At 37.3% G+C, this 17,932-nt stretch overlaps 1 protein-coding gene across 5 annotated transcripts in view; it reads right to left on the reverse strand.

The window, feature by feature from the left end:
- The window catches only part of rbfox3b (RNA binding fox-1 homolog 3b), a 134,351-nt gene that overhangs the window by 16,916 nt on the left and 99,503 nt on the right, over positions 1–17,932 (reverse strand). For all 5 annotated transcript variants that reach the window (XM_056243467.1, XM_056243470.1, XM_056243469.1 and 2 more), the window contains 5 exons: positions 16,651–16,711; positions 16,444–16,497; positions 7,794–7,926; positions 7,074–7,113; positions 1,210–1,268 (listed from right to left, as the gene is read on the reverse strand). In XM_056243467.1, the coding sequence (XP_056099442.1) occupies positions 1,210–1,268; positions 7,074–7,113; positions 7,794–7,926; positions 16,444–16,497; positions 16,651–16,711 (347 nt within the window). The remainder of the gene's footprint in view (positions 1–1,209; positions 1,269–7,073; positions 7,114–7,793; positions 7,927–16,443; positions 16,498–16,650; positions 16,712–17,932) is intronic.

Raw genomic sequence — 17,932 nt, forward strand, 5'->3', positions numbered from 1 at the left:
TCAGTAATCGGTATAATCAGTATTATTGCCTTGTTTTCCTGTAAAAATATCCAAACACTTTTTAAACCAACATAAATTTGCTTGAGAAGCAAAAGGTAAATTAAAACTGTGCTTTGGTTTCAGAGAAATGTCTTGAATTATGTTTATTTCTCTTTCTCATTAGCAAATAGCTGCCTCACTCAGACTCGCCAGCAAAATAAAGCTGGGGAAATATACGATATTAGATGAGAAACAACTTATGAAAATGAAAATTAGAAATGCTGTTATTGTTGGTGAAACGAAATAAGTTTAAGTACTGAAATGACTAAAAAGTAGAATAATTATAAAATAAATATTAAAATCACAAAAAACAATAATAATAAGAATACAAGAAAATCACTCTACCTGAAAGTAATTAATTTTTTATTTAAAAATAAATACTCAAACACTAAAAAAATACTATACTAGTATAATTTTACATTAGGACATTTCTAAAACTGAAATGGAAAAAATTAAATATAATTATATAAACTAACTATATAAAATAAACTAATTATATTAATTAATACTCAAAATATTAATGGATATAATTAGTTTTCAAAAATTAAAATATAAAAGTTAATTATATGAATAAATACTATAATAGTATACTTTTAAATACTACTAAAACTGTAATCAAAAAATGAAAACTAAAAATATAAACTAAATGCTATTTATATTAATAAATAGTAATATATACTCATAACAATAATAAAGAACTATAATAGTACAATTTTACATAAAAATATTAAAACTGAAATAAAAAATTAAAACTAAAAATATAAACTAAATGCTATTTTTATTAATAAATACTAATAATTATTAAAAACTATAATAAATACTATAATAGTATATACATAATACTAAAATGATAACACTGCTTCACTTCCAGCACCAGTGCTATGTATAACTAACATAAAAAAATTATATGAATACATTTTTTTTTTTTTGAAAAATTACTACATCTAACACTTTAATACTGCAAATGTTTAAAAAAAATCCAATAAAATGTTCTGCCAGAGTCTTTTAATGATCTTCAGCAGAAGTCTCCATCTCATCTCTTTGCTGTCTATCAGAAACATCTGAGATTTCTCCTCTTTACTCTCAGCTGGATGGGTTCTCGTTGAGATTTCTACAAGGTAACTGTGTTTCTGCCCTAAATATCAGGAGTGTGTGCGTGTGAACTCGTACCTGTCGCTGTACGCTGTAGCCGTCGCAGGCTGAGTGTATCTGTACGCAGCGTATCCGCCCTGAAAACACACAAAACACTCATTCATGCATTTATTTATCTATCCGTGCATATTCAATGCATTTAAAATCTCCTGTTTTTCCACTGAGCTCAATGCATTCTAGGTTTGCCTTCTCTGCAAAGGATGAATCAATTCTGCAGAATGATGCACTCTCAGAGCAAGAGGTACAAAACACCTTTTGAAAGTGATCTGTCCCAGTGACAGCTTTTGTACCTTTTTTTCCTCTGAGCGTGTGCAGCATTGCATCTCAAAAGTGTGCATATGATGCCTTCAGATGCATATCTCTATGTTTTGAAACACTTTGTGAAAAGGGAGTAGATTCTGTTGATGTGGCGCTTGTATCATAATCAGCAGAGACTCTGAGGTGGAGTGGAGCTCATTTGTCTGTAGGCAGATCGCTAATAACACACATTAATCAGAGCGTCAGAACCAGAACAGACACTGTTTTACACTCTCCGGCCCGATACACACACACATGAACGTCCAGCGCTCGCCACTGGGAGGCGCTACAGCACACACTTTCGGGATGCTGAGAGTTTTGCATTGATAAGCTGTACCGCATTTAAAATCAGCACAGAAAGTTTGTGTTTTGAGTTATTGTGAATTTGAGACAGAACGGCGTGTGCATTCCTGGAATAAGCACACAGAGACTTTCCAACGCTACGGTAAGGCTCGAGTTAGACGGCTTGATTTCCCGTCACTTGCAAAACTATTTAAACTTGAATAAGTTTGTGAGTTTGTGAGTGAAATCAGGTTAGAGGTTGAGCGTGGGATTGTGAGGTCACGTTCCCGCGGGGACAGGAAGTGAGGAGGAGTGGGCGTGGTGAACTTCCTGTGGGACTGAGCTGATTGGAGCCCCAGCCTACGAACACACGGGGTAATAAATCAGACTGTCAGCACCTCCGGCCCAATACACTGAACATGCCTTTACCAGGACACTGAGAGCCCGACGCTAAATATAACAGACCACACCACTGAAGATGAGCGGAGAAGAGAGAGAGAGAGAGATACACAACCAGAGGAAAAAACACGGAGGAAATAGTGAGAGGAGCTGAAAGAAGAAGAGATGAGAAAAGAAATGAGGAGAATATCTAGTTAAAAACGGCCATTAGACTGACCAAAAGTCTAAATTATTAACACTTTAAGGACAGAGTACTGAAAAGAAATCCATAATAAACATACGACTATAATCACATAAAACACACACACATGTTACAAAAGCCAAGGAGAAATTATGCGCTTTTAAAAGTAAAAACAGAAAAGAAGGAAAGTAAAAGAAAAGAAAACAGAAAAGCTAATAATAGAACATGAAAAGAAACATGAACCTCATCTGAAAGGCAAAGGGGGAGGTGTTGCTGTAATTTATAGTAATACATTCAAAATTACTAAGAAGTCTAGTTTCAAATATAATTATTTTGAAGTGTTGGTGCTTAATGTAACACTATCTAGTGTATATGATAAATCACGTTTGAGATTTGTGCTGGCTACTGTATACAGGCCACCAGGGCAGACTTTATCAAAGAATTTGCTGACTTTCTATCAGAGTTAAATTACTGGCTGCAGATAAAGTCCTAATTGTTGGTGATTTTAATAAACATGTAGATAATGAAAAAGATCCATCCGGATTGGCATTTAAAGATATTCTGAAATCTATTGGAGTTAGACAACACGTGCCAGGACCTACTCATTGTCGTAATCATACTCTAGATCTAATATTATCACATCGAATCAATGGTGATACCGAATACTACAGCAGAGCGATGACATCTCAGATCATTATCTAGTCTCGTGTAAACTTAATTTAGCCAAGGCTGCAAAGCCGACTCCGTGTTACAAATATTTTAGACCTATACTTACAAGATTGATAATATCAGGGAGAAAATTATAACTATGCAACTTTCAACTACAGTATTGAATCAGGCAGTGCATTGTAGTCTCCATGAGGAAAAAATGTATTCATAGGAGAGGAAGAATTGTCTAAAATTGTCTAAAAAACTGGCTATGATTAAACCGCTTGTTAAAAAAACGCAACTTGATCCTACAGAATTAGTCAATTACAGGCCGATCTCAAATCTACCTTTTCTGTCAAAGATACGAGAAAAGGGAGTATTCTCACAACTATGTTCCTTTTTAGAAAGAAATGATATCTGCAAGGATTTGCAGTCAGGATTCAGACCGTACCATAGCACTGAGACCGCTCTCATTAGAGTCACAAATGATTTGCTCTTATCATCCAATCGCGGTTGTATCTCTCTATTAGTGTTACTTGATCTTAGTGCTGCATTTGATACCATCGACCACAACATTCTTTTAAATAGACTCGAAAATTATTTTGGCATTAGTGGAATTGCATTAGCATACTTATCTGACCGTTATCAGTTTGTAGCAGTAAATGAAGAGATGTCTTATCGATCAAAAGTTCAGTATGGCGTACCACAAGGCTCAGTACTGGGACCGTTGCGTTTCACTCTGTACATGCTACCCTTAGGAGATATCATTAGGAAACATGGAATTAGTTTTCACTGTTATGCCGATAATCCCCATAGCTGATATAAAAAACTGGATGACTAGTAATTTCCTACTACTTAATTCTGAAAAAAACCGAGAATCTAATTGGACAAAAAACTTCCTCACGTAATAACCTAGAATACTGTCTTACACTCGATGGCTGCTCTGTTAAGTCTTCATCGAAAACGCAGCAGCTCGAGTTCTTACCAGAACCAGGAAGTATGACCATATTAGCCCGGTTCTGTCAACACTGCATTGGCTGCCTATTAATCATCGTATAAATTTTAAAATATTGCTGATTACTTGCAAAGCACTAAATGGTTTAGCTCCGCAGTACTTGAGCGAGCTCTTAACGCATTATAGTCCTTCACGTAGTGGCGTAGGTTTGATTTTGAAATTGGTGGGGACGGGGACAACAATATATAAATATATTTTAAGTTTTGATCGAAATTATTGCTAGGGATATATCAGTCTCACTGGATATTGGTAGGGACATGTCCCTAGCGTCCCTACTAAATTCTACGCCCCTGCTTCACGTCTATTGCGATCTCAAAGCTCCGGCCAGTTGATAATACCTAGAATATCAAAATCGTCTGCTGTTAAAACGGTGTCGTGTTAAGTTGATAACTAATGATTGTTGCGATGGAAGAGAATTAATCAAAACTAACTTTAGCTGGAAAATAACTTTATTCTAGAGCTGCCATAAAGCCAAAAGAATCTGTTACTTTAATTTCCTATTATCACTGTAAAGTCACTTTGGAGCAATCCTTTGTTAAAAGCCCTATATATATATATATATATATATATATATATATATATATATATATATATATATATATATATATATATATATATATATATATATAAAGAAATAATAGAAAAAATAATAAAGGAAAAAAGACAAGAAAAAGATGAAAAAAATTAAATAAAAGATGCAAATGAAAAAAAGATGGGAAAAGAAACAAAAAAGAAAAGGAAAAGGAGAGAAAAAGAAGCTAAAGATAAAAATAAATAAAAGAGAAATGAAAAGAAAAAGAAGATAGAAGAAAAGAAAGAACAGACAAGCAAAGAAAAGAAAAATGAGAAGAGAAAAGTACCCATGTTTATTAAGACTAACACTCTAATATATCAGTGTTTCGTACAGTTAGACTTGAACAAAACCAAATAAAAAAAATAGAATGAAAAATAGATTAGATAAAAAAATGAAAAATATATCAGTTTTTCAAACCATATTTGAAAAAAGAGGTGAGGAGCAGATCTGAGAGCAGAGAACGAGAGAAAGAGAGATGAGAGTGTGTGAATGTGTTTGACCTCCTGCGGGTCACTGAGGGTCAGTGTGTCACTATCTATGTGAAACAGATGTGTGTGTGTGTATGTGTGTGCGCCTGTGTGTGTGAACAGCAGTGCCGGGGGGAAGATGAATCCCTTTATCTGAATCCGCTTCACCTCATCAGTGACTCACTGTAGAAACACACTAAGCGTTCACTACTGAGGGTCCCTCGACAGACAGCAGGACCAGTGAAGAAACGCTCCAACACTCACATCACTGATACACAACAGCACATAAACAACACTAAACTGAGTGAGGCTTGTTCTCTGTAAACTCTCTGTCCTGCTCTTTAAAAAAAGTCAAGTTTTCTTTTTCTTTATAAGTGGTAAAGAAAACTGCCGGGCATCAAACCTGGATTACGAGCAACGGCGCCTGCAACACCAAGCTCAGGGTTCGATTCCCAGGGAACGCATCAACTGATCAAATATCGATCTTGAATACAATGCAAGTCGCTTTGGGTAAAACCGTCTGCCAAATGCATGAATGTCAAGTCAATTTTATCGGTATAGCGCTTTTCACAATACACATTGTGAAAAGCAGCTGTTAATATTTATAATATTTCTATAATATCTTCATGCCGTATTGTCGCATTTAGCAGAATACATCTGGGCGATAATATAGTTACAGTTTGAGAGGTTATATACACAAAGCAGTTGAGATTTGCTTTATACTATATCACTAGTGTACGCTGATAAAGTTGTATGTAATATATATAATTTTACATATTTTTTATATAGAGCTGAGCGATAAAATATATAAATATAAATTATTGTATATCACGCAGCTGGCATTTCCTATATACTATTGTTTTTGTGAGTGTATTTTATGTACAGTATGTGGATTAAGTTAAATATAATATAATATCACTTTACATGAGTGTATGTTATGTATGCAGTAAATATCCAACTTTTAATATATCGCTGGGTGATGATAGAGTATGTAATTATAGGTAAAGTTGGGTGTACTAATAGTAGATGTACAATTCCAACTCCGGAAGAATAAAAGGAGGAGTGAGGACAGTGAAGGAGGAGAGAGGACCAGGCCTGGACTTTCCGCTGTGTTGTTGATGTTTGTGTGGCAGTCGTCTGTGAGGGGCTGATGCTTCACTTTCGTTTTGTGTTTATTTTATGATTATAGTTTGATTGAACGTTTGCCGGTTCCTGCCTATTTCTTCCCTGAACCTTTAACATTACCACAGTTATTAATTTGATATGTGGTCATATTGAGGATTTTCTCTGTGTGTGAGTGTGTGTGTGTGTCTGTGTGTGTGTGTGTGTGTGCGCGTGTGTTTGTGTGTGTTTGAGTGTGTGTGTGTGAGAGTGATATATTAATTTGTTATGTGGTCATATTGAGGATTTTGTGTGTGTGTGAGTGTGAGAGAGAGTGTGTCTGTGTGTGTGTGTGTGTGTGCGTGTGTGTTGTGTACCTTCTTAACTATATTTCGGGGCCAAATTTGTACCCAGAAGTGACCAAAACTTGAAAAAATCTCCAAAAACCTCCCTTTGAGGATGTCCTCATTTGTAAACAAAGTAGTTAAAGGTTTTTAAAAATGCAGAAAGTTTAGTGTGATGGGTGGGTTTAGGGGTAGGGTTAGTGTGAGGAGAGAATATACAGTTTGTACAGTATTAAAACCATTATGTCTATGGAAAGTCCCCATTTAGATACATAAGTAAATGTGTGTATGTGTGTGTGTGTGTGTGTGTGTGTGTGTGTGTGTGTGTGTGTGTGTGTGTGTGTGTGTGTGTGAAATTGTGTGTGTGTGTGTTTGTGTATGTGAGAGTGCGTGCGTGCATGCGAGTGAGTGTCTGCGTTGTGTGACTGCAGCGTCTTTGCCAAACTCTGAGTGTGTGTGGTGACTGAAGTGGTTCTAGAGTTCGGTGAATCAGGTTTCACGGGTTAATCAACGCCAGAGCGCCAGGACTGGAATCACACACTCTCATCCCTCCAGAGTTAACAGAGTTACTCACGTAGATCTCGGCGCCGTAGAACCCGTCCTGATACACCACCCTGCGTTCAACAAACGAGAGAACGAGAGCGTCTGATTATCACCAATGAGCATGAGAACTGCTGCGTCAGGAGCGGGGGGGGTGGTGCAGAATACAGTCACATGACTCGCAGAAATAAATCAGTTTGGTGCAGAGAGATGAAGTATGAGAGCGCATGCAGTGCAGAATAGAGGAACGTACAAATAGAGCCGTCAATCCTTTAATTGCATTAATTATATGGCATCCGGAGTAATTCATTTGATTAGTGTTGCACAGATCAATATTTGCTGTGAAAAGCCTCCAAATGAAGATGATTCTGTTGCGGATGAGTAAACAGTCACATTTATTTCTATTACTCTTTCTGCAATACAGACAGTCATAAAAAAGAAAATAATGGAATATTAAGTTATTCAATTATGAAACGAATATAATTTCATCCGCACAGCAGCTCTACAGAAGAAAATGGTGCGTCATTATTCGGCTCAATTCAGTTTAGTTCAATAGCTGTGAAGTTATTTAATATTGAAACGAGTTTAATCCAGCTATAAGCAGCTCAATTCAGTGTTGATTCAATTCAGTTTATTAACATTTTCAGTGTTGCCAAAGTTCATCAATTATGAAACAAACTTGACTCAGCTGAATTCAGTTCAAGTTTTGTTCTCTGTTGATCTCCTAATATTAGTGAATATGAATATGACTCACGCTCCGTATGCCGGGATGGGCTGAGGAGGAGGAGCCGAACGGAAGGTGTTGTAAACGGCACGACCTCTGCCCCTCAGATGAGCCCCTCTGTACGCCACCGTCGCTCCTGCCGCGGGATACGGGAAACCCGCCACTGCGCACACACACACACACATACGAGAGCCTTATGAGGACGCACAGTACTGTACGTGTGCTGCATGTGTCTCTGTGACACAACTAGACACTTAAAGACAAGCTGAGTGGTGTTTGCACATGCAAAACTCATGTAGTCTTGTTGCTAGGGTGTTGCTAGGGTATTCAGTTGCACCATAAAGTCTCTGTGATCTCTAGATATGGGTTTGTGTCCCTCCTTCAATGTGAGTTAATTTTTTCACACATTTTATAGTATAAGCTTACTTTATCCATTTTATTGGCCACCAAATGTCAATTTATATATATATATATTTTCACCGTTTTTCTTGTTTACTTATTTAATTGCCCACCAAATATAATTTTTCTTTCAGTTTTTCTTATTTTAACCCATTTTATTGCCCACCAAAAGCTTTTTTTTTTTTTTTTTACAATTTTTTTAATTTTAAACAATTTATTGTCCAGCAAATAAATTTTTTCTTATTTTAATTTTTTTTACTGGCAAACAAAAGCCTTTTTTTAAAACCAATTTATTGGCCAGCAAATGCATTTTATTTTATTTTACAAATTGTTTTGACCAAAAGCAAATGTTTTTTTCTCCAAATTTTTTTCTATCCATTTAATTGCCCACCAAATGTATTTTTTTTTTACCCTTTTTTATTTTTATTAATTTTATCAATTTTATTGGCAACCAAAAGTATTTTGAACAATTTCTTTCTTATTTTTACCAATTGTATTGGCCAGCAAATTTTTAACCATTCCCCCCTTAATTTGACCCATTTTATTGACTACCAAAAGTATTTTTTTTCTTGTTTGCCATTTTTTATCTCTTATTTTTACCAATTTTAAAGGCAAAAGTATTCTTAACCATTTCCCCATAATTTTTACCCATTTTATTGGCCACCACATACATCACTTTATAATGTTTAATCATTTTTGCAAGTCTATGCTTAGAAAAATCTCCTGAAGCCACACAGTTAGATCTGCAAGTTTGATGCATTGATACAGTAAGTTTACAAAACTTTGACATCAACATGGTTTGATTCTTCATAAATATGTCTGAGTTTACCAAGACTTGTCTGTATACAAGGACTTGGTTACTTTGTCCTGACACTGACATATCAATGAATCACACAATGAAAAGACAAAATAGAATTGTTTTCTTTTTTTTTTTTTGCATCTGTTCAACAAGAACGTAAATATCTTAAATACATTTTAATTACTGACAGGACAGTTCCTCCGCTGCTGAAGGACTCATAACCCGCTTGATGACTGTTAATGCTTCCAGTTGTGTGAAGGAGTTAGAGAGAGTAATCCACACGCCGGGGAAGAGACGTAGATTAATCAGATCAACCGCGAGTGCTTCATTATCTGCGTAACGTGCCGAGCAACAACGAGAGAGCTCATCTACACTCATTAACACACTTCAGAGCGGATCTGACTGGAGTTACAGGGACTATACGAGAGATTAAAGGAAGAGATCTGCAAAAAATGAAGATTATGTTGTCATTTACTAATTTACCTACTTTATATGTTCTTTTCCGAGCTTTAAAGCACTTGGTAGTTGAGCTAACTTAAAAAGAATAAGGTAACATGTCGCATTCAACTTTTTAAGTTAACTCAACTAATCCACTCCAGTTAAAATCAACTTATATACTTTTGTTCATCTAATGAGGGTAATCTTTTAAACTTAAAACTTCAAGATAACAAAAAAATAAGTAATAATAGTTGAGCTAACTTAAAAAAATAAGGCAACCGATCACACTCAACTTTTTAAGTTAACTTAAATTTTTTTTTTTAAGTTGGCTCTACTTTTCTTTTCTTTTTTATCTTGACAAGAAGTTAAGTTTAAAAGATTACCTGGTACTCATTAGATGAACAAACGCAATTAAGTAGATTTTACCTGGAGTGGATTAATTGAGTTAACTTAAAAAGTTGAGTGCGATAGGTTATTAAAACCTATCTTATTAAAAAAAATAAGGCAACCTATCGCATTCAACTTTTTAAGTTAACTCAACTAATCCACTCCAGTCAAAATCAACTTATTTTGTTCTTATTTACCTCTAACACACACCTGATAAACCTCTAACACACAACTGATAAACCTCTAACACACAACTGATAAACCCCTAACACACACCTGCTAAACCCCTAAAACACACCTGATAAACCTCTAACACACACCTGATAAACCCCTAACACACACCTGATAAACCTCTAACACACACCTGATAAACCTCTAACACACAACTGATAAACCCCTAACACACACCTGATAAACCCCTAACACACACCTGATACACCCCTAACACACACCTGATAAACCTCTAACACACACCTGATAAACCTCTAACACACACCTGATAAACCTCTAACACACACCTGATAAACCCCTAACACACACCTGATAAACCTCTAACACACATCTGATAAACCTCTAACACACACCTGATAAACCTCTAACACACACCTGATAAACCTCTAACACACAACTGATACACCCCTAACACACACCTGATACACCTCTAACACACACCTGATAAACCTCTAACACACACCTGATAAACCTCTAACACACACCTGATACACCTCTAACACACACCTGATACACCCCTAACACACACCTGATACACCTCTAACACACACCTGATAAACCCCTAACACACACCTGATGCACCCCGGCCCTAACACACACCTGATAAACCTCTAACACACACCTGATAAACCTCTAACACACACCTGATGCACCCCGGCCCTAACACACACCTGATAAACCTCTAACACACACCTGATAAACCTCTAACACACACCTGATAAACCCCTAACACACACCTGATACACCTCTAACACACACCTGATACACCCCTAACACACACCTGATAAACCTCTAACACACACCTGATACACCCCTAACACACACCTGATAAACCCCTTCATCTAATGAGTGTAATCTTTTGAACTTAAAACTTCTTGTCAAGATAACCAAAAATTAATAGTTGAGCTAACTTAAAAAAATAAGTCAACCTATTACACTCAACTTTCATTTTTTTTTTCAACCTTTTTTTGTTTTTTTTTTTTTGACAAGAAGTTTTAAGTTCAAAAGATTACCTGCTACTCATTAGATGGACAAACGTATTTAAGTAGATTTTAACTGGAGTGGATTAGTTGAGTTAACTTAAAAAGTTGAATGCGATCAGTAGCCTTATTTTTTTTAAGTTAGCTCAACAATTTTTTTTGCAGTGAAGTTTTCATTGAATGGAAAAGTTTTTTTTTTGTTGCACTGAAAAACAACATATGGGTGAATAAACGATGATAGAATTGATGGTGAATTATTCCATGGAAGGAATTCCTGATAGTATAAACCCCCTCTCCTCTCTGTGTCCGTGTCGCTGAAGTGATTCTCAGTGTAAAGTGAGCGTGAAGGTCCTCTAATAAGAGTCACGTCAGTGCGAGCGATGCTTTTGTTCATTCGTCAAAGTCATTTGAAAAGATATTCGGCGTCTACATTTCCATCAGCAGTGCCAACACACAAACTGATCGTGGCAGCGGAGCGACTGATGCCAGAGCGAGGCCGGGCCGGATACTCTCTCAGCTCATTACCTCAGACTCATCACTAGAGGCTCATGGGAAGGTTTGGGTTGCAAACAACAAAGGAGGAGGAAGAATCTGGCGCCACGAAGGCTTCCATCAGCACATGTACTTCTCAGCACAATCCAGCACACACAAACCTCAATAAACTCACAACACACTGACACAACACAGATGGAGACTGCAGACGCTGATCTTTACTATTAAAGCTTTCTAAGAGTATCATAAAAAAGCTTACTTATAAGTATTATAATTAAAACAATAATTTAATAATAGTTTATATTTATACACACGTGTATTATATATATATATATATGATTGCATATAACTTTATACTTACACACACACACACACACACACACACACACACACACACACACACATATATATATATATATATAAAATAATGTGTATTATATAAATAAAATAATATTTCTATATTGATACAAAATATTATATAATTGTATAAAATTATATAAATTGTAAACAACTTATAAAATATACAATAACATAAATTGTATAATTATTTTATTATTTAAATTTAAAATTTTAAGTATAATCAACTGTTTTTTTTAGTCAGTTAAATACAATTTAAGTTGAAATTAATTTCACAACCCAGTTGAATCTCGTTTAACTTAAAAGTTGGAATAGCTTAACTTGTTTTGATGAGTTACAGTACTGTAAAAACATAAGCTGCCATGACTTACTGATCAAATTATTTCTTTCTTTTTTTACAGTGTATGGCATAATTTAATGCGGATGCCACTTGGTTTGACATTGTTTGTATCTAATGCAATGACATTTACACAATTTTAAGTGTGAATTCAGAGTCCAAAGGTGCCCAAATAGTTTGAATGAATGAATGAACAAATGAATGGATGGATGGATATATGGATGAATGGATAAATGGATGGATATATGGATATATGAAAGGATGAATGGATGAATGGATGGATGGATATATGGATGGATGGATATATGAAAGGACGAATGGATGGATGGATGGATGGATAGATGGATGGATATATGGATGGATGGATAGATGGATGGATATATGGATGGATGGATGGATATATGGATGGATGGATGGATGGATAGATATATGGATGGATAGATGGATGGATGGATGGATGGATGGATGGATGGATACATGAAAGGATGAATGTATGGATGGATATATGGATGATGGATGGATATATGGATGGATGGATATATGAAAGGATGAATGGATGGATGGATATATGGATGGATGGATAGATGAATGGATATATGGATGGATGGATATATGAAATGATGAATGGATGGATGGATGGATATATGGATGGATGAATGGATATATGGTTGGATGGATAGATTGATAGATGGATGATATAAGAAATGATGAATGTACGGATATATGAATGGATGGATAAATGGATGGATGAATATATGGATGAATGGATATATGGATATATGGATGGATGGATGGATGGATATATGAAAGGACAAATGGATGGATGGATAGATGGATGGATATATGGATGGATGGATGGATGGATGGATATATGGATGGATGGATGGAAGGATGGATGGAAGGATATATGGATGGATGGAAGGATGGATGGATATATGGATGATGGATGGATGGGTTTAGAACAACATGAGTTAGAGTAAATGACATAATTCTCTGTTGTAAATAAGTGAGGAGAAACGCTATGAAGTGTGTGCCACTGCTGAACGTGTGCTGATGTGTATATCACTGCTGATGTGTGTATCACTGCTGAACGTGTGCTGATGTTTAGTCCTGATGAACTGTAAGTGTGTGTGTGTGTGTGTGTGTGTCTCAGCAGCTTCACGAGGGAACGATCAGATGATCTGTGTTATTTAAAGGGTCGCGCTCTGAGACGGACCATGAACTTCCTCCAGATGAAACACTAGCAGCTCGTCTCATCAGAATGCAAAGGCTTCGTCTAACAGACGGCAGTAAACGAGAGAAACCCCCGTGTGTGTGTGTGTGTGTCACTGCTCGATTACACTCCGAGCGGCATCTTTCACTCCATTGCTCTCATTCTGTGAGCCAATCTGATAAGAGTGAGTGGATTTTTCTCTTCTCACACACACACACCCACACACACACATACTCTCTCACACACACACACACACACACACACACACACACACACACACACACACACACACACACACACACACACACACACACACACACACACACAGCACATGCACACACACACACACACACACACATTCACGCGCACACAGGTTTTGAGGTGCAGATAGACTGGTGTGTGTGTGTGTGTGTGTGTGTGTGTGTGTGTGTGTAAATCTGTATGTAACCCTCCATGTTTAGATGTGTTCTAGTGGATTAGTGTGTCTGCGTTGTGTTAGCGTATGTTAGCGTACGTTAGCGCGTGTTAGCGTATGGCTCTGCTGAGCTCTAATGTCATTTCATTTTCCTTATGAAAGACTTTTACAGTCATTGAGACTCGAGGGCAAATCAGAATGAACTCAAAACAGAGAGCGCAAAATGAACTAAAGCCAATTACTCTGCGCTGAATTCTTCATTTGTGCCAGCGAAGAGTTTTAAAAGAAATGTGATCCGTGACTGCTAATCAAATTGAGCCGAGAGCTAACTAGCAGCGCTAATGACGCGACCACCATCTGACTGCAATAAATTAAAACAGCGGTTATGATGTGTTCAATAGCGTGTGCTTTTATTGGTAATGGAATCCAACGTGGCATCTAGTTCCACTAATAACACGCTAGCATGAGTAGTTTTATTGGGGCGCTGGTGGATTCGAGTGCTAACGCAGCGGTCCTGGGTTCACTTCCATAAAGTGGAAAATTACTGGCATCAGCACTGCTCCTTTGAGCGGGACATTTAACCCCCGATCGGCCCGGGCGGGACGGGACCCTAATACACCTGATACACCCCGGCCCTAACACACACCTGATAAACCCCTAACACACACCTGATACACCCCGGCCCTAACACACACCTTATAAACCCCTAACACACACCTGATACACCCCGGCCCTAACACACACCTGATAAACCCCTAACACACACCTGATACACCCCTAACACACACGTGATACACCCCTAAATCACACCTGATACACCCCTAACACACCTGATAAACCTCTAACACACACCTGATAAACCCCTAACACACACCTGATACACCCCTAACACACACCTGATACACCCCTAACACACACCTGATACACCCCTAACACACACCTGATACACCCCTAACACACACCTGATACACCCCTAACACACACCTGATACACCCCTAACAAACACCTGATACAGCCCAAACACACACCTGATACACCCCTAACACACACCTGATACACCCCTAACACATACCTGATACACCCCAAACACACACCTGATACACCCCTAACACACACCTGATACAGCCCAAACACACACCTGATAAACCCCTAACACACACCTGATACACCCCTAACACACACGTGATACACCCCTAAATCACACCTGATACACCCCTAACACACCTGATAAACCTCTAACACACACCTGATAAACCCCTAACACACACCTGATACACCCCTAACACACACCTGATACACCCCTAACACACACCTGATACAGCCCTAACACACACCTGATACACCCCTAACACACACCTGATACACCCCTAACAAACACCTGATACAGCCCAAACACACACCTGATACAGCCCAAACACACACCTGATACACCCCTAACACACACCTGATACACCCCTAACACACACCTGATACACCCCTAACAAACACCTGATACAGCCCAAACACACACCTGATACAGCCCAAACACACACCTGATACACCCCTAACACACACCTGATACACCCCTAACACATACCTGATACACCCCAAACACACACCTGATACACCCCTAACACACACCTGATACAGCCCAAACACACACCTGATAAACCCCTAACACACACCTGATACACCCCTAACACACACCTGATACAGCCCAAACACACACCTGATAAACCCCTAACACACACCTGATACACCCCTAACACACACCTGATACACCCCTAACACACACCTGATACACCCCAAACACACACCTGATACACCCCTAACACACACCTGATACACCCCTAACACACACCTGATACACCCCTAACACACTCCTGATACACCCCGGCCCTAACACACACCTGATACACCCCTAACACACACCTGATACACCCCTAACACACACCTGATACACCCCTAACACACACCTGATACACCCCTAACACACACCTGATAAACCTCTAACACACAAATGATAAACCCCTAACTCTATCTATCTATCTATCTATCTATCTATCTATCTATCTATCTATCTATCTATCTATCTATCTATCTATCTATCTATCTATCTATCTATCTATCTATCTATCCATCCATCCATCCATCCATCCATCCATCCATCCATCCATCCATCCATCCATCCATCTATCTATCTATCTATCTATCTATCTATCTATCTATCTATCTATCTATCTATCTATCTATCTATCTATCTATCTATCTATCTATCCATCCATCCATCCATCCATCTAAGCAACACACATTGTTGTTGTATGTATCATTAGTTTCACAATAAAATAAAGTGATAAAGCGACATCCATCCATCCATCCATCCATCCATCCATCCATCCATCCATCCATCCATCCATCCATCCATCCATCCATCCATCCATCCATCCATCCATCCATCCATCTATCTATCTATCTATCTATCTATCTATCTATCTATCTATCTATCTATCTATCTATCTATCTATCTATCTATCTATCTATCTATCCATCCATCCATCCATCCATCTAAGCAACACACATTGTTGTTGTATGTATCATTAGTTTCACAATAAAATAAAGTGATAAAGCGATATTCTCCAGCGGTCTTCCTCACCTGCGTAGAGCTCCGGCCCGTAAACGGCTCCGACGACCGGATTGAGTTTCCAGCCTGCAGACACACAGGACAGAGAGGGAAATATCTGACTTTAATAGATCCCACTGGGGTTAAGACAACATCTGTCAGTGATCGTCAGGAGCGTTCAGCCGCTGTAATGCTGAGGCAGCAGGTGAAGGAGATTTATGAGCAGAGAGGCGCTCTTACTGTTCGTGTACGGGTTTACTACTTTCTTATTCGTCATCACTCTCGCCGTGGCGTTGTTCACCTGAGAGAGAGAGAGACAGAGAGAGATGTGAGCGAGCCGCAGGAACATACATCAAAAACACATGCATAAAAACACTGCGCTCATGCAAAACACGCATGCATGAGAGTAATATCTCTCGGCTGTTCCTGTAATGACCCACAATGCATCTCTTCCGGCTGTTCTGAGTTCATGCACACTTACAGAATGTTATTATATCCGGATATTTAGCTAAATATCTGCAATTTTGTTTTAATTTTTTAATGAACATTTTTAATTGATGACATACACAAGCAATGAACAAAAATCTCCCATGACTTTTTGAAAAAAAAAAAAACCTTTTGAACGTGATAGCTGATATGACAATCTGCATTCTCTCTTAACATACAGTTTGCTTTGGGCTAGTTATACAATATTTAATGAAAGACCAGGTTAATACATATTTTAAAGATTTAGATCCAACAGATTAAACTCCTCTCAAAGATCAAATATTTAAGAAATATTAATATCTTAATATCTATTGACAGCAGCTGCTGTCAGATAATAATGTACTAAATGTGAAATTTTTCTCAGGTCATCAATCAAATGAAAAATGTGTACAAAAAATACTTACAAATAATATAATACATCATTATAATATAATATAATATAATATAATTAATAAATATAATATGATAAGATATACGATATAATATAATACAATATAATAAATACTAAAATAAACGATAATATGAATAAATAATTAGCTATATTAATATATCATTAAAATTAAAATAATTAAATTAAGGAAATTAAAAGAATGCTAAATAAACAAATTATATAGTAGGATTTTCCAGTAAAAAAAATAGAAAACAATTATAAAACATTTTTTTCTGGAGGGATTTGGGGTGTAAAAACACAATACAATACATGTTAATGGTTGTAAAACATGGTTAAAAAAACATTTTCGTTATATTAAATACAGTTTCTTGTTTTATTCTTTTCATTTTGGGGTGAAATATGACCTGGACATGTTTTTACTGTTTTATTTAGATGAACCCTATAAGTGTTTGTCACAGAAGCTGTCAATAGAGCATGTTGCATTTAACCCAGAATATTCCTTTAAAATGCCACACACACACACACACACACACACACACACTTGGGCAGGTGAGGTGACATGCAGATGCTCGTGAATCTCAGGATGAGGACAGGAAATGAGGTCAGCAGGCAGGAAAGGAGGACGGAAGAGGAAGAAGGGGAAAA

This window comes from Rhinichthys klamathensis, unplaced genomic scaffold (genome assembly GCF_029890125.1).
Source record: "Rhinichthys klamathensis goyatoka isolate OS25496 unplaced genomic scaffold, OSU_Roscu_1.1 h1tg000799l_1, whole genome shotgun sequence".
Lineage (NCBI taxonomy): Eukaryota > Metazoa > Chordata > Actinopteri > Cypriniformes > Leuciscidae > Rhinichthys > Rhinichthys klamathensis.